Here is a 27,633-nt window from a genome sequence, read left to right as displayed (position 1 = left end):
TTTTATTTGTTTAAACTATGTATTCTTCACTTCCGCTCCATGTGATGCCTTGGGCTAAACATTTTAATCACCCCAGGCCAGCCTTTGCTGTTGTGTGTCAGTAGCAGTTCCTTCAACATGACCATCCATTCAATTTTCCTAGCTTTTGCGGTGATTCCTCTGGGTTTCTGCTGGCCAGCAGCTTTCCAAGAGGTAAGTCTGACTTCCAGATTGCAAGAATGCTTTCCCCCCCTCTCTATGGAAATAGGACAATGTGCGTTAAAACCAAAATGTATCAAGCCCCGCTAATCAAGAAAGTACAACCATCTCCTCTGGGTGATCATTCTGTACTAAAGACATCAAAATGAAAATGAATAATAGTTAAATTGCTGAAGTTCTGCGCAGGGTGGGTGGTGCTGAATAAAGTTTTATTTCCATTTGTTTTTGCTTTGAAACTGTAAAGCTGCTGTTTTTCTTTTTGCAGAAATTTCTCAAGGCGTTGGATGCAGAAGACGTTTTCTCTTATTTTGGCACCAGTGCAGTCCTGGATGGTATGCAAGTCTTCTTCCTTCTGAATTTTGTAATGTGTCATGTTTGTAAATTTCTTTCTGATACTGTATAGTTGATATTGGTAAGCACACACTTTTATTGACATTAGCCCTGATCTGACCTGTAAACACTTATGCTTGTGATTGACTTTAGTAGTTTGGTTCAAGTGTGTAAATGTTTGCAGAATTGGGTCTGTTATTTGGAAATCTGATCCAGTAATTCTTTTAGCACTTTTCTGTTTCACTTCCCCTTCTGCATATTGTTATTGTTTTAGTGCACAATTCATAGAAGGAAAGATTCTAAATAACCCTGGAACAGATCCAGATCTGCTGGGTACAAGAGTATAGACTATAATGATGATTTTATGTAAGTGTTTTTTGTAAACATTTCAAGAAAATATAATAATACTTTTAGATTGATAATGTCGGAGAAAAACACAGTTCTCACTTTTTGTTTGGATACAGCAAGTCAGATGCTTTATTTCTCTGACAATTTGGGGGCTCATCCAGGATGGCAATGCCCACAGAAGCACTAGCAGCTGCTACGGATCTGTACCCAAACAAAAGAGTGAGAACTGTGTTTTTCTCCGACAATAATAATTCAGGATTAAGATACTGTTTAGATGTAGGTGAGATTCTCAGGGCAGGGACATTGTGTACTTACATGTTTGTACAGTACCTAGCAATAATAATTTTCACTTCTATAATGCTTTACATCTGATGAACTCAAAATATCTTACCTCTTTGTCAAGTAAATTGTTATCCCCATATACAAGTGGGGAAATGGGGGCACAGAGAGGTTACAAGTCTTGACCACGTTCACATAGCAAGTCAGTTTCAGTGCTAATAGGAGAACCTGGACCTCCTGATCACCAGTTCTGTGCTTTAGCTGCAAGGTGATATATCATCAGTTTCGGGGTTGATAACAACACAGAGGATCAGGGTTCTTGACATAATTAAAGGGAAAAGGCTCTTTGGAGAGTATTGTTTTTCACGGAAGCAGATAATTGTATTTATTTTCCCATGCATCGTTATTATTACTGTTAAGCATGTCTCTAATCCTAGTAATTTCTGGTATTTCTTCCAGTACCAGAATTTGTTATTGCTCAGCCAGCTTGTCCCTGTGAAGAGGACCAAGTTGAACCAAAATCTTGTCAAGTTCAACGCTGCTCCCTTAGGGCCTGGGGAGAACTCTACGCCTTTGAATTCCTAGAGGACCACGTCTTTCTTTCCTCTTCCTTCGTGAGCGATCGAAAGCTGAACTCCTCCGTTAGTTTACTAAAGCAATTCCCAGGCACCTGCGTTGCCGGTGGACAACTACTGCACCCTCCAGGGGCTGAATGTAGAGTCACTTACTGCGAAGGGCAGCTGGTGAGTATGCAGGATAGACTTTGAAATCAAAACATCGGCTGCATTTACAACCCCTAATGACCAACGATGTTTTGCCATGTGCACTTGGCCAGTTGTCTCAGCGTGAAGACCCAGGTGCCTAGAAAGCAAAGTGTCAGATCAGAAATAAGGGGTTAGAGCGAAATTCATTCCTGTGCAGAGAACCAGTGTGAGGACTACGCACTCCATAAAAGTTCCACTTTGACCTTGAAGGTGTTGTGAAGAATGCTTGGGGTGGAAGTGGAACTTATATGGTGCATTGGCCTGGTGCTGGCCCCTCTGCCTAGAGATGAGTTTCACCCTGAGCTTGGAATGGAAGAAAATGCCCTGCCCTCTCGAAAACATAAGGGGATTTACTTTTGATTTATTGGTGACTAACTGACGGTGTTGGGTCCAAAGCCCAAAAGTTTGGAGCTGGGTCCAAACTTCCTTCAAGGTCTCAGGGGGTTCAGATCAGTTTTACAGAAGTGAGGTTGAGCTGAGAAATTCAAATCCAAATTTCCTCCAGAGTTTGAAGGGTTTCTGATCTGGTACTGTGGCTCGGGACCATCTCTCCTAGTTAGATAGCACTGTGAAGGCATTTCAGAGAGTCCAGAAAAGTCAGTGTCATTGCTCTGAAGGGTTTGCAGTTCAGTACAGTATATGGGATCACAATTCTGCCATGAGAAAATGTAGAAACAGGCAAAGAAAGAAATAAGCCGCTCCCCCCACACCTGCTCAAAGGGAGGAAGGTCTTGAAACACTTATTTTTGGTCACCCCAATGCTGCCTCACTGAGCCTCCAGTTGCTTAATTTTTCAGAGCTTTTGGTAACCTGACAGTTTGGTGTTCATCCAAATCCTTCTGCTAACGGGAGATCCCGATGATGTGTGAGGTACTCCACGGCAATAATCATACTTAGCGTTGATTTAGTATCCTTTCCTATGAGGACCTGAAAGTGCTTTATAACATTAATGAACCAAGCGTCACACTGCCCTGAGGAAGGTAATAGTAACCCCGTTTTATAGACGAGAAAGCTGCGAGGATAATGACTCACCCGGTGTTACACAGCAAGTTCGTGGTGGAGTCAGGAACTGAATATAAGAAGCCTAAAACCCAGTCCCTTGCTCTAACCACTAGACCACACTCCCTCCTAGATCCTAGTAGGATCCTACCAATCACAAACAAACAGGAAGCCTTTGGTTTTGCATCCTGATGTGCTAAACATGTTCAGTCTTGCCTGGGTGCAGCACCCATTTGGGAAATCTTGGCAGTAAAGGGGAGAGCGGGAGGAGAGGTGGCCTGTGACTTTCTCTTGGTGGTGAATGCCTCTGGAATAACGTAGGGGTGGGATTTTGCTTTCTTTAGCAAGGGGCCGTCATCATGATCGAGGAAAAGATTCACATCAGGCCTGTGAGAAGCAAACACCTGAATGTGCTGGAAGACCCCAGCCTCCCCAGACCCCACATCATCTTCAGAGCGGCAGGGAGAGGGACAAGGACGATAGGAGGTATTGGATGTCTCGGGGCCAACAGAGGAGCCCCTGGCCCAATTCTGCCCTCTCTTTTTGCCTGCAGTCAGTGGGGTTGCCTGAGTGACGGCGAGGGCAGGACTTATTGCCGTCACAACGTGTAAATGGTGCTCTCATTGAGACTGTGTAGTCCAGGAGCACTGTCTGTGCCTTGGAGAAGAGGCCGAGCTGCAGTCTATCACTCTCCCGTCTGCTTTCACCATTGCTAAAACAACATATAGCCTCAGTAAGGACTCAGGATTTATCTTGGTCGGATAGGCATGGCCTTGTCACTCACCAGTTACTGCCAAACACAAGAGCAAAGAGATATGAACTTCAGCTGAGGATGAGTCAGGACTCAGGGTATGTAGGTGGGATATCTTGTGCATGATAAATTACCAAGGGAGGCAGCAGCAGCTACTAGAAATCAGGGCAGATGGGAATTAGCTAAGTGTCTGGAGGAAGCAATGTATTGCTCATAAGTGTTCAATAGACTGGGATGGACCTATGGGGCTTCCATCCTAATGTCCCTTGTATTCCCTCACGTTGTAGAAAGAAAATCTCCTCGTCTCTGGAAAAGGGCAGAGGGGAGAGTCATGCACCTGGAGCTGCTGGTGGTAGTGGGCCCTGATGTTTATCAGTTCCACAAAGAGGACACCGAGAGGTACATCCTTACCAACCTGAACATCGTGAGTGGCTTTCTGTTTGGTTTCAGTGCCACATTTCCTGAGCCTATGGTAGCTTGTGTTGGAAGGGACCTCTGGGGGGGGGCGTCTGGCTAAGCTCCTAGCCAAATGTTCTGGAAGGGCCTCCACAGAAGTGAGTGGGAGCGCCCCTCCCCTGGGGACGTACAGAATACTGGACTGGGGTGCAAAGCAGCCACTTCAGTGTGCAGCCACCTGCTTTGCCTGGGCCATTGTACCCTCATCCAGGAAGCTGCAAGCATAAAGGAGGGCATTCACAAACGCGGGGAGTGCAGCTTGAAAGCCCCAATTGGAAAATGTGTCCCTTCGTTTCCTTAGTAGCTGTTTGGGTGCTGGCTCCAGCATTAGGAGTTTATCCTTCAACGCCCATTGATTTCAGTGGGTGTTGGATTGGGCTGTATTTGAGTTGATCTATCATTTCACTGTATGGCTTTTAACATTCTATTATTCATTTCTTCAGCGCTGCCCACCTTGCTCCAGGCAGGAACGTATCACTGTGTGTTCATGAGGATGGCAGGGGCTGGGGGACTCGGAGGGGTCTTGACATTCATTTCCACACCCTGTGAAATCCCTGGTTCTCTCTCTCCAGAAGGCTTTTAATCCTGTTAGTTACATCTAGTGCACATTAGTGGACAGACTTGGTGGCTTCCACTGAGTTTAGTTCTCAGATGAATCCTGGTTCTGTTTGTAACGGGCGCATTTCATGCATCTGCCTGTTTCTTTCCCCGGTGAGCTGCAGGTTTTATAACTGTCCATTCTAATGACCCGGTGTGTCACCTTGGCAGTGCATCCGCTGGGACGGTGGAAGATCCTCGGTATGTGTAGGGAAGCCTCAGTGTCAGTGCAGGGCACAGACAGGAGTCACATCATTATGAATCTCCTTCTGGCTCCTGGTTTTCCTTTTTACAGGGTGCCGAGCTGCTGCGAGATGCCTCTCTGGGAGCTCAGCTCAGGGTTCACCTGATGAGAATGATGGTCCTGACAGAACCAGAGGTAGAACATGGGGGGTTGTTCACAACCCTTAGAAGGGTCTGTCACAGGTGAGGCTGAGCCTAGCTCCCCTCAGAGGGCTAGCCAGCCTGTGACAGGGCCACTAAAGGGGAGGCATATGAAGATGTGCCTTCTCTTTAGGTGGGTATGAACATCACCACGAACATCACCTCCTCGCTGGTCAGTGTCTGTGAGTGGAGCAAGAAGGTCAATCCCCAGAGTGACTCAGATCCCCTGCACGCCGACCTTGTCCTGTATGTGACCAGGTAACAGAACTCCCCTGACTGAGGGGAGATTAGAGACGTAAGGTCAGGCTGGCAGAGTCAGGCGAACCGCAGCAACTGCTGGACGTGCTCAGCTGGGATGGGAGGAAAATGTGCAGCCTTTGGAGAGGGGCCTTACAATTCTCCTTGCGGGTGGCTTGCTGTGGTGTAGAAAGCCCTCATGCCAGTTGTTCCCCTGGTCTGGAAGGGGCAGGTATTCTGCATGTCCGCACCCACCAGCTCCCAGAGCACAGATGGGGCTGAATGCTGAACAATTCCACTTCCTCAGCTTCAGTGTTAACGGGAATATCCCAGCCCGGCTGTGGCGGACTCAGCACAATTCCAACGTAAGCCTGCGACCCCAGCAATGTTTGTATGATCACGGGAGGCTCATGTGAGGGCAGAAAAGTCTAGAAGAGGTAGAAACCCAGTGGTTGTTATAGAGAAATTCCCCAGCTACAGAGATTTCCTCTGACTCACACATTTGCTTGGCTCCCAGGCTCACATTATTCTCAATTGACCGTAGCTAATGACACCTGACAAACTCCCATTGAATGTAATGTCCTTGTTTAGTTGCTCTTCTCTGCACAGAGGGGATTCTTGTATCTGTCTCCTGCAGACAGGGTTATATCTAATCAACACGCGCCGGGTAGAGTGGTTCCTGAGCAGGTCCTAAGGCCTTGGCTACACTTGGCGGCAGCGCTGTGAAGTGCAAGTGTAGTCTCTCTCTCGCAGTGCTGTATGTACTCCACCTCTCCGAGGGGAGTAGCTTGCAGTGCTGTGAGCGAGCGTGCAGTGCTGCAGGCGCTGATTACACTGGCGCTTTACGGCACTGCACTCACTGCGCTCGGGGGAGGGGCGTTTTCACACCCGAGCGCAGCAAGTTGCAGTGCTGTACAGCCCCAGTGTAGCCAAGGCCTCAGTGAAGCCTTCATTGAGCATCTCAGCCCCAGGGAGGTGGACGTATCAAAGTGAAAAGGGGAGGTAAATACCGGGTGAGGTTGAGCTGGGAGAGGCTAAAGACATTTTCAATGGACAATGTTCACGGCTTGGGTTTTTAATCCTAATGGATCTGCTCTCCCGTTTCCCCCCCACCGGTCTCACCCTTCTCTGAGGTTTGACCTGGAGTTACCCGATGGAAACAAGCAGCTGCGTGGAGTCACCCAGCTCGGGGGAGCCTGCTCCTCCTCCTGGAGCTGCGTTATCACCGAGGACACTGGCTTCGACTTGGGAGTCACCATCGCCCATGAGATCGGGCACAGGTCAGAGGGCAAGACCCAGAGCGTCACGAAGTGTCAGCCCTTTCACTCAGAGAAAATCGGCCCCTGTTTGCAAGCTGAGTTCAGGGAGCGAGCAAGTCACCTCGGGCGGTGCTGGGGTTCCCTCAGGTTCAGGTCCATCCTTAGGATTTATGGGGCCCGACACAGTATTATTAAACTGGTGCCCCTATGCCCAACTTGGGGCACAGCCATCACCCCCACCTGTGGACCCCCAGAAGACCCCCCCCCATTGCTGACACACACCAAGCTTCGTATGCAGCAGACACTGTGGCAGCCCGGGCTCACAGCCCGGGGTGGGAGGACGAGGCAGCAAAGGATACCAAGCCGCCCAGCCCTCCTCACGGTGGCGGAGAGTCACAGTTCCCTGCAGAGACCCCCGTGCCCTCTCCCTCATGCAGAATGCGCCGCACTGGCGCAAAATTTTCGGGTGCCCTACGCAGCCAGGTATGCTGCGTATGCCTAAGGACAGCCTTGCTCAGGTTGCTTGAAACCCAACTCTGGAGAGAAGGAATGGGAATGAGGGGCCCAATCCTGCAAGGTTCTGAGCTCCCTTAACTCCCATCGTCTTCACTGGGAGCTGAGGGCACTCATCGCCTCAGGAGGTACTCAGCACTGTGCACAGAGCCGATCCTCTTCTGCATGGACGTCCTCCGTGCTCGGCTCCGTGTGCCACCAGCTGGATTCCAGCCCCTCAGAGGGCACAGGTCACCTTTGCTAATCGATGTGGTGGGGTCTTGGTCCAGAGAATGGTGGGGACTTCCGGTGGCATGGCGGGGCGTGGTGACGAGAACTCCGTGCAGCGAGTTACCTATGGGCGGGTCGAGGATAACGAGGGGAAGACTGGCAACGTAGAAAAACACAACAGAACAGAGGCTGAGATTTATAATCCCTGCTCCAAATTCTTGTCTGGTGTGAATTTGTGCAGCTCTGGTGACCTCAGCCGGCCTGTGCTCGTTTACGCCAGTGGAGAATTTGGCCCGTTATTTTGCTTGAGCCATGTCATTCACAGCCAAACATTTCCATCAGCCTCAGGTACAATGGTGCCTCTTCATCGCCCTTTCCCCAATCCTTCGTCCCTCTTAGCCTGTGTAAACTCTTCAGCACAGAGACCATCTTTTCCTAGGTGTATGGACAGTGCCAAGCACAAGGGGGCCCTGATCCTGACTGGGGCGTAGAGGCACTAATGTAATGTCAGTAATACCCAGTAAGCACTAGCGTTCTTCAGGAGAAAGCGCAGCGCGCTAGGGAGAAAGGGAGGGAGATGGAATTAGAACAAAACGCAGTGGAAACTTCAATATTAATTAACACTTTGCACTTCCCTCCCGTTGCATCTCTCCACATTGGGCTGAGGGTCTGAGAGCACTTTATGAACGGTGAATTACACCTTACGCCACTGCCACGTAGCAGGGAAATACTATTGACCCCCTTTTACAAAGGGAGACACTAAGGCACAGAGGAGGGAAGTGACTTAGCCAAGATCACTCACGCGCTCCCGGAATAGAACGCAGGAGTGGTGCCTCCCAGCCGGGGGTTGAAACTGCGCTCCGTTCCTGCAATATAACACCAGGAGATCAGCTGGAGATTATCGATAACGCCTCCCGCCCCTTTATCTCTTGTGGCAGTTTTGGACTCCATCATGACGGCGAAGGAAACCGGTGCAGTGGGAGTGGCAACGTCATGGGCTCCGAAGGCAGCCGCAACAGCGTGGACCTGGTCTGGTCGGAATGCAGCAGAGAGCAGTTCCTTGCCTTTCTCAGGTAGAAGGAACCAGCTGTTCTCCATGCTCTTCGGCATGTCTGCGCTGGGGGGGAGGAGAAAGGCAAGGAACGAGGTGGGGAACTCTCGGAGAATGAGGCACTGTAACTCCTCGGGGGGTTGGTTGATTTTCGGAATGAACAAGTGGTGAAGAGAGCAGACCTCTCTGAGCCTAGCCCAATGCTCACGTTTCCCGGGACACCAATAACGAACTCCCAGACTGAAGGCCTTGCGCCTGTGTTAGCGTATGTGCGTGTCCTTGCTGGCTGTGTGCGGGAAAGTGATGTCTCTTGTGGCTTTCCCAGGACAGGCCAAGCAAGCTGCTTGAACGACCTGCCGGACCTGGAGGGCAGCATCCCCGGGTGGAAGCCTGGCTTATATTACGGCGCAGACGAGCAGTGTAAAATAGCCTTTGGGAGCGCAGCCACGGCGTGCACCTTTGCCAGGAATGACATTGTAGGTACAATACTTTCCATCCCCTCGGGCTTCTGGCTGGTAACGGCCACCCCCAAAGTACTGCAGCTGGGACGGGCGTGGTGGCGCAGCCGGGTGGTGGGCTGGCATTGAGGGGGGGCAATGTTCATCTGTGGGGCTCTCGGCAGAGAGCAGACTTAAAAAGAATTTGGATCACTTGCCCCTTTTTCTGCCCCTCCTCTCTCTCTTCCACTCAAGTCTCTTCATTCTGATTTAACATTTGCATTGCAATAGTGCCCACAGAGCCTGACCTGGTCAGGGCCATGCTGCGCTAGGTGCTGTACAAACACACAGGGAGAGAGACGCCGTGTGGTGAGGAGCTCTCCCTCTTCCCTCTCTTGTTCTACTCCATCTCTTTGCTCTCCGGATCCCCTTTGGCCCCTCCCTTGTACAAGACTGTGTGGCTCCCTGCTGTTTGCAGGCCATGCGCAGCATTGGTAATGCGTCTCGTTAACAAGGAAACACTAATCCGGCTGCAAACCTCCGCCGCAGCGACCAGCCCTCGTCCTGTGCCATAACGATTGGCAGTGCCAGTACTTGGAAGCGCCTACCATGCCTGCCACATGCCGCATGGGCCTCACCTCTTTCCACTCGAAATGGAGACGCTCAGGAAATTGCCTAGGCCCTTGGGATTTGGAGGGAGAGAGCGGGTGCTGGAAGCGGCTGGGTGGGTGTGGGTAAGGCATGCTTGTCTTCCTGCTGCTCCCCGGTATCCTGTGAGTGCCGAGCACACACACAGCCATGGCCCGGCCTAGGGAAGCCATCTACCGTGGTCTGCAGTGTTCTGGCTGGGAGGCGTGGGGATCCTACGTTGGTGAGATGGGACGGGAGCTCAGGTTGAGTGACTGGCACAACAGCCTCGGGCACGCAATGAACAGCCTGGCTTCCCTGCCCTCCCAGGACATGTGCAGAGTTCTCTCTTGCCACACCCATCGGGCTGACCAGACCAGCTGTACACGCCTTCTTGTTCCCCTTCTGGATGGGACCGAGTGTGGGATCAATAAGGTAAAGGGTCTCCAGGCACTGTGAAGATTGGAGGTGGGAGTGGGTGGCTGCCGGGCACATGGGGGGCAGGGCGGTGCAGTGGATGACTGTAGGACACATTGGATGGTTGGGTGACGGAGTGGGTGGCTACAGGGCATAGTGGATGGCTGGTACAATGGGACGAATGAGCTTTCCTATGTAGAGAGCTAAGTCTGAAGAGTGATGGAGAATCCACCACCACCCTTGGTAAATTGCTCCAAGGGTTAATTAACCTCATTGTTAAAAATTTGCACCTTTTTTCCCGTCTGAATTTGTCTGGTGTCACCTTCCAGCCGTTGGACTGGGTTATCCCTCTGTCTGCTGGACTGAAGAGCCCGTTATCAAATATGCTATCGGCATAGGATGTTTTCACTGTTTGTCCCCCCCGGGAGGTAGAGCTGCAGGAGAAGATGCCTCGCTCAGCTCCTCCCCTCGCGATTTGGGGTCCAATTTCCCTCCCCTCCCAGGCAGGGGAGTGACTGAGACACAAGATACTGGACCCTTCCAGTTGCATTTCTCCCAGCCGAAGGGGCAGAGCCTCCCCCTCTCTCCCCCCAGCTCCCTGCAGTATTAGTTGTGGCACTGCCGTTGCTGATCTCGGTGGTGTTCTGGGTTGCAGTGGTGCTCCAAGGGACGCTGTAGCTCTCTGGAAGAGCTGAACCCTGTGGCAGTGGTGCATGGGCAGTGGTCCAGCTGGAGCCCCCTCACCGCTTGCTCCCGCAGCTGTGGAGGAGGAGTTGTAACGAGAAGACGACTCTGTAACAACCCCAGGTAAAGACTTTCCTCTTTCCCAGCAGTGCCATTGGAGGTGCTCGCAGGGCCCTCCGGCTGTTTGCAGGCCCAAAGTGGCCGTGCTTTCGCTTGTTTCACACGTTCGAGTTCATTTAAACGTGGGCTGGCGGCCTGCGCTGTACACAGCTTTTGCCAGTGTAACAAGTTCCTTGTGTCTCTACTGACCGTGTGTGTCAGTCTCAGGTCTCGTTGCCTTTCCCCTGCCCAGGCGTGTCATTGTCCGGATGAGTCTTTTCAGTGCCTTGATCCCTGTGTCGCTCCATTCTTCTCTTAGCATATGCGCAACGCGCCTCGGGTGGCACATGACCAGGATTCATCACTGAATTTGGTCTGCTGGTTGGGTCATTAGCTTCCCCGGCCTGGGAGTGCGACATGAATGCTGATCCATGCCCCCCGTCGCTCCATTGATTGGCTGCATCACTGACCCGTGTAGCTGTAGTTTCATTAGCCGGCTCGGTGTGGCTGTCCACGAGCCAGATCTTGCTGCTGCAGGGCAGTCCCAGATCCTGTGTATTTGGATGATCAGGATCCTCTGTTTCCTCACTGTGGGGCAGCTCTTCCAGCCTCCCGCCTGGCTGCCTGCGGACCCACATGTCTGTTGTTTTCAGGCCTGCTTTCGGGGGTCAGGAGTGCAGGGGAGCAGACCTCCAGGCTGAGATGTGCAATACGCAGGTAGGCTGCCTTCTCTAGCTCCGCAGGCATCACCCGCATGGCCAAGCAATGCACTGTCAGTTTATATGCCACTTTGAACCCTTTAAAAACTGTACCATCCAGGGCCACAGCTTTGAGAGTTGAAACAATTGATTTCCCTGGGAAGGAAACCAAGCGTTGGGCGTGTAGTCTCCATCTGTGTGACAAGACAGGTATTTGTTCCACTGCCGCTGAGGCCAATTACTGACTAACAACGGACCAGCCCCATCAATCTTTAATAAAGCATCTTATCTGGGACCCCTCAGAGAGCCGGCCAGGCACTCCGAGGGAGGGGTAATTCCCAGCCCAGGTAGATGGACAGCCGCTGGCTTTGGTTGACCTAGCATGCAAGTGGCCATGATGGTGCGGGTGACAGCATGCGCTAGCCACTTGAGTACTGACCTAGGGTCTTGGACGGGATTGTACTTGGGCGGGCAGCCTGTCCCAGTGCCTGTGTCGCCATGGCAACACTGCAGCTTTTAGCGCGATAGCTCAATCAAATCTGGTGTGAGTCTATCCACCCGAGCTGAAGATTACCCCTCTAGCTGCAGTGTACTTACCCCGAGTCCTTTCTGTGCGGGACTGTGCTCAACAGGGTCCATGCTTGTATTGTTCACATTTTCCCCAGGCATTTATTTTGAATAAGTAGGAAAGATAACATCATCTGCAAACCATCTATCTCCCATTCCTAGACCATCTCCTCCTCCCCAAATTCTCCTGCAACTTCACTTCAATGGGATAGTCTTCTTCATTTGCTATTTTTCTATTTGTCAGCTGCTGCTTTTCACCCCAGAGGTGGCTGCATTTAGGTAGTGGGTGAAGTGGTTCCTGGGATTCTGCTCGTATTATATTGCATTTCACTTTCCTTGCATTAAATAATCTTCCTCTTCCATAGGCCTGTTTGACCTCCCAGTTGGAGTTTATGGCTGACCAGTGTGCTGCGACAAATGTAAAGCCGCTGTATCTCATTCCAGAAGTCCCGTCTTTTTATAAGTGGACGTCGGCTGCTGCTTATGCCAAAGGTAAAGAGGGAGAGAGAGAGACAGTGGTTCCTTTGGGACAGAGAACCCCCAGTGCAGCCTAGAGTCCTGATCTTAATGGCAAATCAAATGGCAGCTTTACTGGTGGTTATAGCCTTTCCTGACAATTCCTTTTGCCTTCTTCCCATAGTGCAATTGACTCTCTTGTGCCTTTTTGCTTGAGTAACTCTGCCTTTCTCCCCATGTCTGTCACCCCAGGGGATACCCTGTGCAAACACATGTGCAAGGCAGAGAAGAAGAATTTCATGGTGAGCCGTGGGGTCAGTTTCACCGATGGAACCAGGTGTGAGCAGAACAATGGCAGAGCTGAAGCGGCTTTCGATCTGTGCGTGATGGGCAGCTGCAGGGTAAGGATTTTCCTCCCCGCAAGTGGATGGTGGATCCGGGCCAAGCTTCAGACATGGTCTCAAAGGAGCCACCTCCTTGAGGAACAAGCAAACTGCGACCCAAACTTTTGAGGCGAGCTCTTCTATAAGATCAGGATTTGTTGTGGCTGTTTGGACTTTTGGACTAACTAATTGGGCATCCCGCTTGTGCATCCAATACCAACCCTCCCCAGCCAGTCCACCCTGCTGATTATACAGTACTGTACATGTGTGTGTAATTCCTTCCTGACCAGTGCAGCAATCAGTTTATACCTTGATGCGTGCGACTGAAATAACCTTGTTATCAATTCAGCTTGCATAGCTATATATGTTGTTAAGGTAAGTGGGCAGACCTGGACAGAACTAACTCTCCTGCAGGAGAGGTTTGCCTAGAGTCATACAATGGGGTCACTGGCAAAATGAGGAATAGAATTTAAGAATCCTGACTCTAAAAGCCACGGTGTAACCACCATCTGCGCTTGCTTCCTCTGCCCGTGTGTATCCGTGCTCACTGGGGTTACAAAGAGAAAGGTAGCTTAAAGAATGTAACACAGGAAATGCCATTTTAAGCCGGTCTTGTGGCTCTACCCTTTGCTCAGGTGTTCGGCTGTGACGGCAGGATGGACTCTGGGATGGTGCTGGACTCCTGCAGGGTGTGCGGGGGAGACAACGCCTCGTGCACCAGAGTGAGCGGCTCTTACGCAGAAGGAAAAGCCAAAGGTCTGCAAGCCACAGCCCCGCTCTCCACATCAGGGTCTATCTCAGTTGCCGGATGCCCCCAAAGCAGATGCCGAGCTCTGTTCTGTGCCCATGCCGCTTCTTGGATGTGGTTTTGCTTGTTTCGGTTTGGTGTGGAATATGCTGGTGGAGGCTGTCAGAGATGGAGACTGATGAGATTAATGCTCATGCAGCCTGAGATTCCCCGCTGAGCCATTTGCAGTGTGGCTTCCCTTGTTGCCACGGGCAGGGATCCTGAACTCTGGCCTGCGGGGACGAGCTCAGCCTAGCCGAGTTCTGTAAAACAGGGGGGTTGCCTGAGCCGTAAAACGTTGATCTGCCTGAGCTAGCCCCTGCCGTCACCCTCACGTAGACTTCTCTGGAGGGTAGTTTTAAAAATTGAAAGTGAGCGGAGGGCTTTGGCAGCGAGAGCGGAGGACGCTGAGGCCATCTTCCCAGGTCTGCCACTGATTCAGTTAAGCTCTCCTGGCTCTATTCGTCCCAGGGGTGACTCTGAAGTCAGTGGAGTGACACCGGGGGGAATTTAGTTCTCTGTGCCTCCGCCTGTCCTTCCGTAGTATAGCGATATAATACCTTCCGTGCAGGGGAGTTTAGAGGGTTAATTACTGTCTGTAAAGTGCTTTGAGATCCTCGGAAGGTGCACTGTGAGGGCAAGGACTGTAATTACAAATCCCCCCACTCCTTACAGAAGGTGCAAAAGTGAATGTGACCGCGTCTTCTCTGTGTTCGTTTCCCAGAGTATGTTACGTTTCTAGCCCTGCCTCACAAGACCACCCTCGTCTACGTTGCCAATCGCAAACCCCTCTTCACACATTTGGGTGAGTATAATGGGAAGGCTACTGGGCCAGTTTGGTTCCTGTGCCCCCAAACACGCAGGCAGTCTCGAGAAAAGGCAGACTGGGGGAAGGGTCCTAGCAGTGCAACCTGATCACTTGTGGGGTACTCTCTGTAGAGAAGCGGGGGAAGCTCCATTGCTTGGGAGGTTTAAAATAGACTGGAGAGGTCACTAGTGGATGCATAGAAGGAAGCCATTGTCTCTAGTTGATTCTGTGAACACACAATACCCCTCTGCCCTGACTACCATTGATGCTTCTCTAGCTGTGAAGGTCCAAGGTCGGTATGTGGTGGCCGGGAGGGAGAGAATCTCCTTGAACACCACCTATCCGTCGGTAATAGAGGACAACCAGATCAAATACAGGGTGTTTCTCACCGAGGACAACCTGCCAAGCCTGGAGGAAGTCCATGTCGATGGGCCAACCCAAGAGGACATTGAGATACAGGTAGCTCGGTAGGGCTGGAAGGAGGATAGCCAGAACTGGCTTGGGGCTGCGTGGCTCAGGGCTAAGACCTACAAGGCAGAGTCTGATGGTGGTTGAGGCTTTGCTGATTCTCCCACAGCAGCAGAAATTGAGCTCCATGCTGGTGATGGTTTCCTTATCCTTGGAAATGGTTGAGCACATGTTCCCTGTGCGTTTTCTGTAGACTTAGGTGAAGGCTGGATGGGGGAAGAAAGGAGAAAACAGCGGAATCCTGGCAGCAAATCTCCCTTGTGATGCAAGAGGTCGGTTCCCTTCCCAGGAACAAACCTGGTGGAATTACAAGGCTGTTTCTCTAATTAAGCAGTTCCCATCGTTCATTACCGAGGTTCATGCTCCAGTAGCAGACACACACATGCTGAGGCAAAGCCACCCAGAAGAGGGATGTCCCTATCAGGACGTGAATTCAGATTTGGGTTTTGGTTTTTATGGCAGACTTAATCTGAGTTTGAATGATTGGAAGTGATACATAGAGCCAGTGTTAACTTGAAATGTTTACAAAGAACATTGGCTTCATAGTGTCTATTCAGTGCCCAATGGATGGGTGTTCACAGCGTAAGTCCCCCCACTACAGCTTGCTCTACTTGCCTGTCTCAGTAGAGGCAAGAGGGCTGAACTGGCCACAGAGACTCTACTGCCATCAGAGGCAGACCCTCTGAGTTGGGGGCGAGTGCTGGTGGGGAGCAGCAGTGGGAGAAAAGATTGCATTGTCCCTGCCTGTGCTGGGACAGAGATTGTCACACTCCAGGGCTTTTGACCCAGCACCTTTCACGAGCACTACATTAATTAGAGAGTATAATGAGAAGTGATAATCAGGATAACGAAGAGGCTGCAGACACTATGTTTCAGTTAATTTATAAATTCTGGAATTAAACAGGGAACAGTCAAAGATGCGGGAAGGAATTTAATACAGATGATGCTATTTTGTGTGTAAGGGACTTCTGAGTAGGGCAGCAAGAGTTGATTGCCTGTACCATATAGAAAGGAAGTGTCACAATTGGACCAGAGACTGTACTTGTGGCCAATGAGAAACCAGCACTGCCGCGATTCTATTAGTGGTACCTGATTGGTTGAGAAGTTCTTTTAAGGCCTTATGTCCTAACTCTGAACCATTTTTAGAATGCTGAGTTTAAAAACTTTTATTAGGGAGTACTAATAAACTCTCCAGCATGCTGATTGGCTGACAGAAATTCCATTGGCATTGGTACAACCAGGTGTTTATTAGAGGTGGGTATGAAAAGAAACCCCAGCTACTGGAGTGTTTGGAATTCACATCCAGATCTTGCACCCAGGTTCCATCTTTGCTATCCATGTGCTCAGACACATTCCTCTGACTTGATCTGGATACGCAACACCATACTGACCTGGGTTAAGCTCTAGATTTCTACACTCTTCTCCTTCCCAGGTTTATAGGAAGTATGGGAAAGAATATGGAGATGTCACCAACCCAGACATCACCTTCAGCTACTTTATACCAAAGGAGAAACAGACACATGTGTGGATTCCTCAGTTCAGGACCTGCTCGGTGAGCTGTGGGGAAGGTGAGGCAGATGTGAGAACCAATGGTTAATTGGGGGAAGCTGCTCAGGCTTGGAGGTTGACTGGCGGCTATCCACCTAAGTCCTCAAACCTTCTGGACTCTCTTTGCTTATTGAAAGAAATACGCTCGGTATCGGTTTCCTACATTTTATTAAAACTTATTAAATAAACTGAAATTTTAAAAAGTGGCCAGATCTAAGCTGTTATTACTAATATTAAATTAAACTAAGAATAAAGCAATACAGCTCTCAAATCATGATCAAATCAACAAGCTAGATTCAACAATGGATTGGAATTAAATCCTCAAATGAATACTCAATATAACCAATCCTTATAAACGCCAAAGAGGATTCTAAGAAGGTGGCTGTGCATTTGGTTATAAACCCCAGCTAAAGAATTTGGTCAAAGTCCATCAAGTCTATGATTTAGAGCTAGTGAAGTGTCTTAACACTGAAACCAAATTATTACCTAATGTCTGATCTAGAACTGGATGAATTTTTTTGCCCAAAACTTTTTTTATTTCTGTTTTGGAACTGGGCTAACAGTTCAACAGCTTATCTTTTAGAACCTTCCTCTTGATCGCGAAAAAGTTTCTTTAAAATCTTTCAAGAAATAGAGTTTTAAAAGTTTATATAAGGGCTGAATTCCCATATTTGTTCTTTCTCTGACACATTTGGGGATTCACTTCTGTCTCATTGGACAAAGGGAGCTCACAGTTTCTTTCTGTAAGAGCAAAGACCAGCCCGTAAGTCAGCCTCGAATTTCCTTTCCCTTTTTCAGCTGGGGACCTCAGCAATGGCGGTTCTAATATTTTACTGAACTTTCATTCCCAGGGGTGCTACTGGTCGATCACTCCTGCTTTGACCAGACCAGGAATGAAATAACAGATGATCAGCAGTGCTTGGAAACTCCACAGCCCCCTTCCAGGCAGGAGCCCTGTGCCATGGCACCATGCCCACAAAGGTGAGTATTCCTGAACGGCCTTTTCCACCACTAAGCTAAAGTCTCTTATCACTAGAGATGGGCATAGCTGGCTCTTGTCCTTTCACAGCTGGGTGGCGGGGGACTTCGGCCCCTGCAGTGCCACATGTGGGGGTGGAGCGATGGAGCGGCTGGTTCGCTGTATGAAGAAAGAAGGGGGCTTGATCCTGACTCTTCCCGATTCCAAATGCACGGATGCTCCCAAACCTGCCTCCACCAAGGCATGCAGCACTGAGCCGTGTCCCATAAGGTAATTCAGAGGCCTCCTGAATGTGTGTGTGTGGGGGGGAATAAATCATTGACTCTTTCTCCCCTTGTTTTGTGTGACAGTCCCGTGGTCAGGGTGGGTTATTGCATGTTCTTCATTCCTGCGGGCTCCTTGTTCCTGCCCGGGCCACGTATCCATTTCTGTTCCTATGCCCTTCACAGTGACTCCTGCGGGGGCAACAGCTCCTCAGGCTGGGAGTGTGGGGACTCAGCCATGAGGGGATGTTTGCCCTTCCTTTCCAATCACAGAGACCAAGTGTTCTCCCCAGCGGCACGGCTCTTAATCGGGAGAAGGTCTAAGTGTTGTCTAGGCTGGAGTAGGGGACTGGGAGCCAGAACGCCTGGGTTCTTTAATCAGCTCAGCCACTACTTGCTGTGCGACCTCTTGAACATATCACGTCACCCCTCTGTGACTCGGTTTCCCCATATGTGAAATGGGAGTAGTAATCCCTACCTACTGAAGGTGGTGTGAGGGTCAGCTGATTCATGTTTATAAAGTGCTTTGAGACCCTTGAGTGGTGCTATTATTTCCCATGTAGATGGAAGGAATCTGAGCCGGGCAAATGCTCTGCCATCTGTGGGGTTGGAGTCACCCAGCAGAACGTGACCTGTGTCCAGATTCTTGATGGACTGGAGACCACAGTAGACGACAGCCTGTGCCCGGCGGAAGAAAAACCTCTCGCTTTCGTGCCATGTGTGGTTAACATCTGTCCTCTAGGCTGGAACACAGTGAGTACGCTGGCCTGGCTAATGGGGAACCTCACACACTGGCCTGTGGAGGATCCCAGGCTGGGAAGCACCATTTTCTTGCTGGAGGTTGAGAGGGTGTTACGCACAGAGGACAGCTCATTAGTCCAGAGTCCCATGTAGTCGCTGCAGGAGCCTTGCTCACCTTAGAACCCTGCTGGGTTCATCAGGCTTTGGTGGGGGTGATTTAATTCTGGGAGGGGCCGGCTAAACCCCCTTGGGCATCATCCCACCCGCTTTCCTTCCCACGCAGCCATATTGCTCCAAGCAAAGCAGAGGTGGAAATGCTTTCGCATCTATCACAGAGAGCCATCCCCTCATGAAATCACCTCCAGTAAAGAAACCCGTGGGGCCGTCTGTCAGAGGGAGCCTGGCCTTCGCAAACAGACTGCAGAATGAAACTGGAAGATGGAGGGGGAGTTGATTGGCTCTGGGGATTGTTAATGGGGTGTAGAGACTGTCCCCTGCAGGTCACTGGTTCTAAGCCAGCCTGGGTGAGGTGTGACTGAAAGCGATGACTATCTAAGGTAGGTCAGCGATCTGGAGACAATGTGTGTCCATGTCAGAAACCCACCCGCACAGTGGGAACCAAGAGGTGCCCATGTAGGCAGTCTCAGCCAAGGGGCCAGAGACTTACTGGCCATGAAGTCTGGAGGGGCTCTCTCTCCACACGGCTCAGGCTTATTGGTGGGGCCCTGTGAGGGAAACGTCTCTTGAGCGTGCTGTGCTGCTACCACTGTGTGGGATAAACACGGGGTTGGCCTCCAGGGCTTTTCGGGCGCCTTTCGCCAGCACTAAAATCTACAGGCCAGTGTCCCACTAAAATAGTTAAAAGGAAAATGCTCAAATCTGTCTCTCTTCAGTCACAGAGGGAGATTCTTGTGGGGGCTTAGATGCACAGCTTGCATCACTGAGGGGGAGTCCTGGGGGTCCAGCTTTGCATACCAGTTTGGAAACTGCCCCTGCTCCAGCGGAAGCATGGGGAAGTGTCTGTGAGAGAGATCACAGGTGCTGTGGGCATGGTCCAGAGCCCTCTGACACGAATGAAAAGACTCCCTTGGTTCCAATGGGCTTGACTCAGGCCCTGGGCGAGCAGCAGCTGCCAGTCACTTGTTTTTTGCTGCTCTGTTGGAAGCAGGACAATTCGCCCTCATGGGAAGAGCTGGTGCCATTTGGGAGTATCCAGAAGGAAAATCACTCGGTGCATGTCTGGAGCCCTCTCGTTGGTGAATGCACCGTGACCTGTGGCGGAGGTGAGATGCTTGTGACGCTGCACAGAAACATTCTTTGTTCTGGGGATGAGCTCGGCTGCCTCGTGCATTCGTGCAATTAACCTTTCACCACTGAGGAGTGGGGTGCGTGTGTGGCTGTGCTCACAAGTACACAGAGTCTGGAAGAGTTAGGGGTGCATGGCTTGGGGCTTGGAGCGAGGATGCAGAGCCTTCCCCTGTAACGTTCCTGGTTTGAATCCAGAGTAGGCTGGTACTAATAGAAGGTTCTGGGAGCTTGGGCAGAGCTTGCTTGATCTGTAAACAGCACTGAGCTCCAGTGTGAGGCTGCTGCTATCAGAAATGATCTTGTTTCAACACTCGCATCCATGCCATGCTATCAGACTGTCTCCCCTTCCCGTCTAGGTGTGGCCCAGCTTCGTTATGTATGTGTGGCTTTCGAGACCAAAGAAGAAACCCAAGAGAAAGATTGTAATCAAGTGCCAAAGCCAGCGAGCAGGCTGGAAAGCTGCAACCCCATGCTGTGCCCTCCAAGGTACGAGACAGGTCTCTTTTCACTGTCAGCCTCCAGGGATGGGGTCAGCTGTTTCCCGCCAGGGAAGTGTTGTGTGGGTCCTGGTACAGATGTTCTCTCCATTCTTGTCCCCGCCCAGTTGGGAGGTGAAGGAGCTGGCTGCATGCCCAGTGAGCTGTGGAGGAGGGAGAATACCACTCTCTCTTCGCTGTGTAAGACAAGAAGGAAATACAACCCGTCCTCTTCCTCATTCCAAATGTGGTAGGATGCCCAGGCCAGACAGCACCAAGGAGTGCGGCACTGATCCATGCCCAGCAAGGTAACTGCTAGTTGCTTTAGGGCCTGGGTATAACTGAGTGAAGCCCTTGCATGCTTATGTGCCGTGGGAAACCTTAGCCCAATACCCCGGATACTTCACTACCTCGGAGCGGGGAGGGGCCCCGTTGTAACAAATCTGGGGTTGTAAAAGTGGACACCACAGTTACCACCTAAATTGTGCTTAGACATTCCAGTATCCCAGGCATCTACCATGTGAACTAAAGGACAATCAGCTGTAGCCTTAAATAGGGCTGACAGCCTCTGCAGGCAAATCTCCCAAATAAGCCCATTAAGAAAATCTTTGGATCTAGTTCTCTGGAGGTTGGACCCCAAATCCACCTTAGTTCACTGATGGCCGGGGGATGGCTCGCTGAGGGTTGGAGTCGCTCATTGATGGCTGCGTTGTTCCCAGGTGGCATTACAAAATGGACTCGTGCAGTGCTAGCTGCGGAGGAGGTGTGCTGCGCAGGGTCCTGTACTGTGCGAGGGAGACCGGGGACAAGGTGGAAGAGATTGTAGCAGATGCACAGTGTCATGGTTTGCCTCGCCCAGAGGAGCAGGAGCTGTGTAATCTGGAGCCATGCCCTCCAAGGTCATTGTAATCACACTCACCAAGACCGCGTGTGCCAGGGGAGAGTGCGTCTTTAAAAGTGCCATGGACTCAACCCAGTGTGGTCGGGGAGCCAGGTCACAGAGGGGATCTCTGGATTGTCACTCTCTAGAAGCTGGAGACAAAGTGCTTCTGTGCTCTAGAGGAAGGGTGCTCACTGCCCAGTCACTGACCCCGTAACTTCAGGCCGGAGATGCACCGCAGGGTGGTAGTGGAAGCATGTTCAGCACAGGCTGGCGAGGAGGGTGTGTGGCTTCTAGTATCGGTCTTTGTTTTTGATGCTGCAGGAGGCTGTTTACTGGGCTGAAATAACACAAGAGTTGGTCTGTTCAGGATAGGTCCGTTCCAGGGGGGTGGAAATATCACAAGAAGACCAGGTCTTGACTCATTTCAGCCTGTACATGTCTCCCTGAGGGGAGTGGGGAAAGGGCTTGTGATGCAGGTGCTGTGAACACCCATGCAAATATTGAGCTCATGGGGTTTCGGCAAAACCCGAAGATGCTGCTCTACAGCTTTCAGAGGACCCACTTCTACACCATCCCCAGATATTCTAACCTCGCCACAGGGCCGGGCTCTGTTCCAGATGTGGATTGGAGCCACAGTCAGTTGGGATGATCCCAGGCTGCAGTGTGCATGTGGCTGAGGAAGGGAGTCTATGGATGACTGGGAAAGTGGGAAGATGAGGAAGTCTCAGGGTGTGCTTTTTAGCAGGGGCTGGTGGGAGGAGGGGAATCAGTCCTCACTGAATTTTCTCCTTCCCCTTGGATCAGATGGAAAGTAGCAGCGACTGGTTCGTGTTCCTCCTCTTGTGGGCTCGGCCTAGCCACACAATTGATTACCTGTGTCCAGCTCCGCCAAGGCCTAGAGACCGAGCTGGAAGAGAGTTCGTGTCCGGAGGCCGAGAAACCCCTCCCCAGCATCCCCTGTTTCATCAGAATGTGCTCCTATGAGTGGGGTTTCAGCGAATGGACAGAGGTACCTGCTACCCTTCTAATGCAGCGCTAGGTGCAGGAGCTGTGCAGCCCTCTGGGTTCATAGCAAATGCCAGGACTACCGTTATAGGAGAAATAACTCCTCTCTCGCACACTGCATGGTGTTAGCATCCATCAAAATACCAAACTGTTCCTAGGGATGTCATCCATCTTGCCTTCCTCTCTCCCTCCCTGAGCAGGGTATCTGTGCAGCCCCCATGTTGCTAGACTTCTGGTCTTTGGCTGCTGTTTAAAAATTGCTGTTGCATGTTTTGGGGCAATGTGCTCCATGCAAATCTTTTCTGAACTTTGGTCAAACCCTTCCCCTGTCAGACACCCACCTAATCACTATTGTGCACGAGTATTGATACATCTGTGGGTCTCAGGGTCCTTCGGTAAGGTGGCTCAGCACTTTAATCTCCATTTCACAGCTGGGGAAACTCAAGGACGTAAAGGTTAAATGCATTGGCCAATATCAGTGGAACAGCTGAGATTATAACCCAGGTCTCCCTACTCCCTGATGTGCACTTTAGCCATTGAACCTCCTTCCCCCTGCATAGAACCCTGACTGTGGATTTATAAAGGCCTCTGGGTTTCTTCCGCTGCAGTGCTCAGCGTCGTGTGGGAACGGCATTCAGATGCGGCAGGATTTCTGCCTCAATCCGAAAACCCACGAGCACGTGAACCCCGTCTTCTGCATGCGCTCCCCCAAGCCTATCACGGTGCGTGGCTGCTCTGCCAGCCCCTGTCCTGAGCAGCCTGCGGTGGATGGGTCCTCGGGAACAGAACACCAGATACCAACTTCAGCTACGAACCCGATAACGACAGCAGCCACCATTTATCCCGAGAGGCCGGAATACAAAGCCCTGGATCGTCTTCCAACCAGGGTGCTGGCTCCTTCACCCAAACGCCCCGAGGAGCTTTCAGCGGGGGAGGAGGACACTGATGAAGTGTACAGTTAGGTGGTGATTACATAGGGTGATGTCCTTAGCCAGTACTCCAGCCAGGAGTCTGAGATCCTCCCGCACTTAGGCAGTACTCTGGCAGGGAGCACTGCAGTAGGAAATTTGTCTGGGTCAAGACTTCAGATTCCAGTCTCATGATCATTGAAAATCAAATGAAATTCATTGCAGAGCCTAGTTCCGGCCCACTGCAAGCTCAGGTCCAGGGCAGCTCCCTCTCAGCTCAGGAGGGTGAAAGCCCCAAGCGGGTACAGCACATTGGTATGGCTAGTGACGGGCAAGTTCTGCTCAGAGTTCACCTGTTCTGCTTTGCTGTGAAGAGCATCTCGCTAGGAGCTGCATGGAACATTCATAGCACAAGCCAGAAGCCCCCAGTACGCACCTTGATTCAGGTTTGCTGCAGACTGAAAAGTCGGAGCGGATTCACTGAAAGTCTTGCTGTGGGTCACGCCTTCCAGGCGTCATGGGCCACCCATCAGAAGGGAGTTACGAGCAACAGCTCTCTTCCCAGGGCCTCCTGCATTCTTTGAACTGCAAGCACCTCAGGGCTGTGTGTCTTGTACAGAGGTCAAGCACACTGTTGGCACGTGTTCAGGAGCAGTGATCGCAGTCTCTGCTCCAAGGAGCTTGCAGACAGTACGGTGCACATGCCACGATGTATAGGGAGCGGTGTCAGTGGGCGTATGTTCCTCCTGCTGCACGTACTCATCCGCGGTGTCTGTGCTTTTGGTTTTATTGCGCAGGTGTCTGTGGGAGGCTCTTCCTCAACTCCACCGGGGTCATCAACATGACCGGCCTGCAGGTCAGTGACTGCACGGTTTCCATCGGACGCCCCTTGGGGGAAGTGGTAACAGTCCAGGTGCTGGAGAGCTCCCTAAACTGCAGTGCAGGTACGTTTCAGAGCCAGCAGAGCTCATTCCTGGCAGGGGACTTCCAGAACCCTGCGTCTGCCTCCTCCTTGATACTTCTATGTACACGTTTGCTGGGAGTCCTGCACGTCCATTGTTGGGGACAGGCACCAGGGTGTTCTCAGTAGAGGGTCTCCAGCTATGGACCAGCCCAAGTGCATTAGCCCCTGAAACACTACGCAAGGTTTATCTTTTCGGTCAAGTCTTTACCAGGTGGGACTAAATTAAGCCATTGCCTTTTCTTTCCCAATTTTTTCTGATTTCTTCCTTGACTGGTGATAGGTATGTGCATGGTGGGGTAGAGTGGGAGTGAAAATTACTTCCCATTTTGGTCTGTTATAAAGTGATGCTTTTCATGTGTGATGGGCCCAGATGCTGCAATGATGGGGTCTGTGCAGGCTAATAAAATAAATCAAATCACTTTCATGGCTGACATTGACCAACTAAGGGCTAGATGTAAGAAATATGGGTTGGAATTCCATGGCCTGTCTGACACAGGAAGTCAGACCAGATGATCATAACAGCCCCTTTCAGCCTTAAAAACGAAGGACGGATGTGTATTCTGAGCTTCTCATGATAGAAGTGTAAGTTCCACCTGGGGCTTCTCATTGAATCATGGGTCTTATGCTCCCAAGTGCAGTTCATTTACTGCCTGGAACCAGAACACATCAAATATTCTGTCATTCCAGATAACTACCTACTGGGAAATACTATAAAAGTTTTTCAGAATAAAGCACACAGATATATAGAAATGTTTAAGTCCAACCCAATAGCTCTTATGTAGAACAGTCTTACATACTTTACAAGCAGTGTCTTAGACAGTGAATTACCAGGTTTGGCAACGAGTCATTTACCCACTAAACATCTGCTTCTGTTTTTAAGTTTTCTTCTCCTGATCAAGAATCCTCCCATCCTGAATTGATCTCTTTGTTCTTGTTTATCTTGCGTTACACAAATGTTCAGGGCAGAGACCACGTCATATTTATATTTGTAAAGCCCCGGATAACTTGTGGTGCTACTTAAATGTTTTTAACTATCTTAATAAAGTGCGTCGTGTATTAGTGTTAATGTAGAAATGACCGCAGGGCCATGATGGAGCACAGCCCTTGGTGATGTGACTCCATCTTTGAGATGAGACATGAAATCAAGGTCCTGGCCACTGGTGGTCATTAAAGAGTTCACGGCACCTTTTTAGCAAGGTATTAGCGACAGCCTCCTTGCCAGATTCCAGTGTGCCCAATTATAATCTTGCTCCTTAAAATATCCTTGTGGTTTCATTTAGATACCTGATTCTTCTCCACTTCTTTTCTTGAACTGTTACATAGCGCTGTTGTGTGCTGTTAAACAGCTGCTGTGTTCCATGCCAGAGGTGCTGCATTTAATTGATGGGTGAAGTGATCATTACCTTAGTCTCTAAAGCAATTTCTTAGAGCTGTAAAGTATACGCCTGTCTGTTGTATCCGACTGTGCCGTCACGACAGCGTGTGTGTTCTCATGGAGGTGTATATGAGGCGCAAGATTGCAAACAGATGTCACATGGGAATGTGCAGGCTCTTGCTGAGGACTTGGCATGACGCTTGGCCCTTTTTCCAGTCCGTTTTTTGCATCTGTCGTCCTCAAAGGGTTTACATCTTTGATTGACAGTTGCTATCCATTCACGTCTGTCCTTGGCTGTGTCTTCAAAGTTATCACCTTTTATGCCGCAGAAAGTGAGACGCTGGTTAAGGGATGCGTTTTCATTGACCACCCTTCCTGCGATCATTGCCTCGACGCTGGTTGTTTTTGCTTTTTCACGGATGTTAACCTTTGAGACGTTCTCTGTAAAGTCCTTTGCGGTAAAAGGGTCCTTTATCACTATTTCATTTTATTTCAGGGGAGATCGTGCTGTTTTCTGGACGGACGATGTGGCGGACAGGCTGTAAGAAGCTGATGGTGTCATCTGTAAACTCCAGGACCAACACATTGATGGTGAGACAGCGCCTCCTGCTGCCAGGGAATGGTGTTGTTCTTCAGTACAACAGCAAAGCAGCTGCAAAAAAATATTATCAAGGTATTTTGCTGAACTCTTCACTGTGGCTTTAGGGCCGGGGCAGGGAAAGCAAGGCCCACTGAGTTTCACTGTGCAGTTCATGGCTGCCCATGGAGACCAAAGGGCCCAGAGATGTTGCTCCTTCACCAGGGAGGCCTCTCAGCTGAAGGCAGAATATTGAATGTTGGGTACAGTCGTCTCCATTGGCTGCCCTTCTATATTGTAGCTGAGTCCCTGCAAGATTGCATGTGCTTTGAGATCCCCTTCTAGAGTGCACCGGGGAACTTTCTGGGTGTGCTTTCTTTTGTATGGACGTACCAAACAGTGTTCCAAATTGCTTTCTCTCCTACCCCGCTTCCCCATCCCAGACTGTGATGTGCAGCTGTTTGGTCCCTGGGGTGAAATAGTGAATCCCGGACAGTTGCCGGACCCAAAACGACAAGTGGCATGTCGGACCTTTATCAACGTGGCTCCACGGTATCGCATAGCCATCCATGCCCTCTACATGGACCTGGGGACTGAAAACAACCAAACACACTCCAATTACATCTCGGTGAGACATCAGCTGGGGCGGGGCACCTCTAGCTCACGCTTTTCCCCCCACAGGCCCTGAGAAGTTTGCTTCTACGTTCGAGCTTCAAAGCACATTGGAAATCATATAGAGCCAATTCTGATCTCAGTTACACCAGTGTAATGTGATGCGCTTCTCTGAGGCGTCCTGGCATAGCACAAACAATGCTCTTGCTTGAAAGAGGCAGACTGCTGTGTGATTGTGATTCATTCCTTTCTTTGTTCAGATACGCGATGTGAATGCCATGAAGACAACAGTGTTTCGTGGGAAACAGCTGTTCTTCTGGGAATCGACGGGGAGCCAGGCTGAAATTGAATTTAATGAAGGCTTTACAGAAGATCGTGTCAGTTTCCGAGCAGAGTACTGGGTCAGAAAGCCCAGATAAATGGAAACAAGGGACACCCCAGCCAGGGAAGCAGTGGATCAATTAGAGTCAGGACTCCCTGCTCTGCCACTGATTCACCGTTTGACATTGGGCAAGTCATTTAACCTCTCCACCTCAGTTTCCCCTTCTGTTTAATTGGAATAACAATACCTGTCTACTTCACAGGGCTGCTCAGTTAATATTTGTAACGCATGTGGAGATGCTCAAGTGAAAGGCATTATATAGCTGTCAAATATTATGATTCTCTTAAAAGTTTTTTCCGGTCTCTCCCAACTAGTAGTGAGACACTTTGCCGGTTTGAAACGAATGACTGTGATCTAATGTCACCTTGTTAGCAGGGTCTGGTCTGCTCACAGTGCCTCAGCCTCCACCCATGAAGATGTAGATTAGAGCAGATAGTGAAAGTCAGCAGCTTAACGCTTCAGCATTTTTCCTTTTGGCCAATGATATGAATGTGTGTCGCGGACGGATAAACCATTCAGAATTGATGGACCTGATGCTCCTTTACGCTCTAGCAGTGTACAAGGACCCTGACATTTATAGCCACTTGACTATCAGAATGGTGGAAAGAGGCCTTATGCAGAAATGAGAATTGGGCACTACATGTCCTGCAGCAATAATAGTTTTTCCCAATATTTAGGTAGAGAACTCGTCCTGCTAATGATGAACTCGGTGCCACAATATACTCTGGCCGAGAGTTCCACAGGGTGACTGTGTGTTGTGTGAAGAAATACTTCCTTTTGTTTGCTTTAAACCTGCTGCCTGTTA

The 27,633-nt window shown here is 50.3% G+C and overlaps 1 protein-coding gene across 1 annotated transcript; it reads left to right on the top strand.

The window, feature by feature from the left end:
• ADAMTS13 (ADAM metallopeptidase with thrombospondin type 1 motif 13) lies at positions 1 to 27,103 on the top strand. The gene is made up of 32 exons (XM_054007967.1): positions 1 to 192; positions 464 to 530; positions 1,615 to 1,898; positions 3,263 to 3,404; positions 3,957 to 4,093; positions 5,018 to 5,101; positions 5,240 to 5,364; positions 6,477 to 6,623; positions 8,264 to 8,398; positions 8,702 to 8,852; positions 9,771 to 9,875; positions 10,513 to 10,664; positions 11,294 to 11,357; positions 12,271 to 12,397; positions 12,614 to 12,762; positions 13,380 to 13,500; positions 14,256 to 14,336; positions 14,617 to 14,798; positions 16,240 to 16,375; positions 17,207 to 17,336; positions 17,425 to 17,604; positions 18,161 to 18,350; positions 19,504 to 19,621; positions 20,003 to 20,132; positions 20,251 to 20,430; positions 20,842 to 21,021; positions 21,810 to 22,014; positions 22,619 to 22,967; positions 23,716 to 23,862; positions 25,754 to 25,930; positions 26,278 to 26,462; positions 26,707 to 27,103. Exons 1-32 carry the CDS (start codon positions 118 to 120, stop codon positions 26,863 to 26,865), a joined length of 4,794 nt encoding a protein of 1,597 aa, XP_053863942.1. The 5' UTR covers positions 1 to 117; the 3' UTR covers positions 26,866 to 27,103.
• The last annotated feature ends 530 nt before the right edge of the window (positions 27,104 to 27,633 follow it).

Source organism: Malaclemys terrapin, chromosome 17 (assembly GCF_027887155.1).
Source record: "Malaclemys terrapin pileata isolate rMalTer1 chromosome 17, rMalTer1.hap1, whole genome shotgun sequence".
Lineage (NCBI taxonomy): Eukaryota > Metazoa > Chordata > Testudines > Emydidae > Malaclemys > Malaclemys terrapin.
This window is presented reverse-complemented; position numbering and strand designations above follow the sequence as displayed.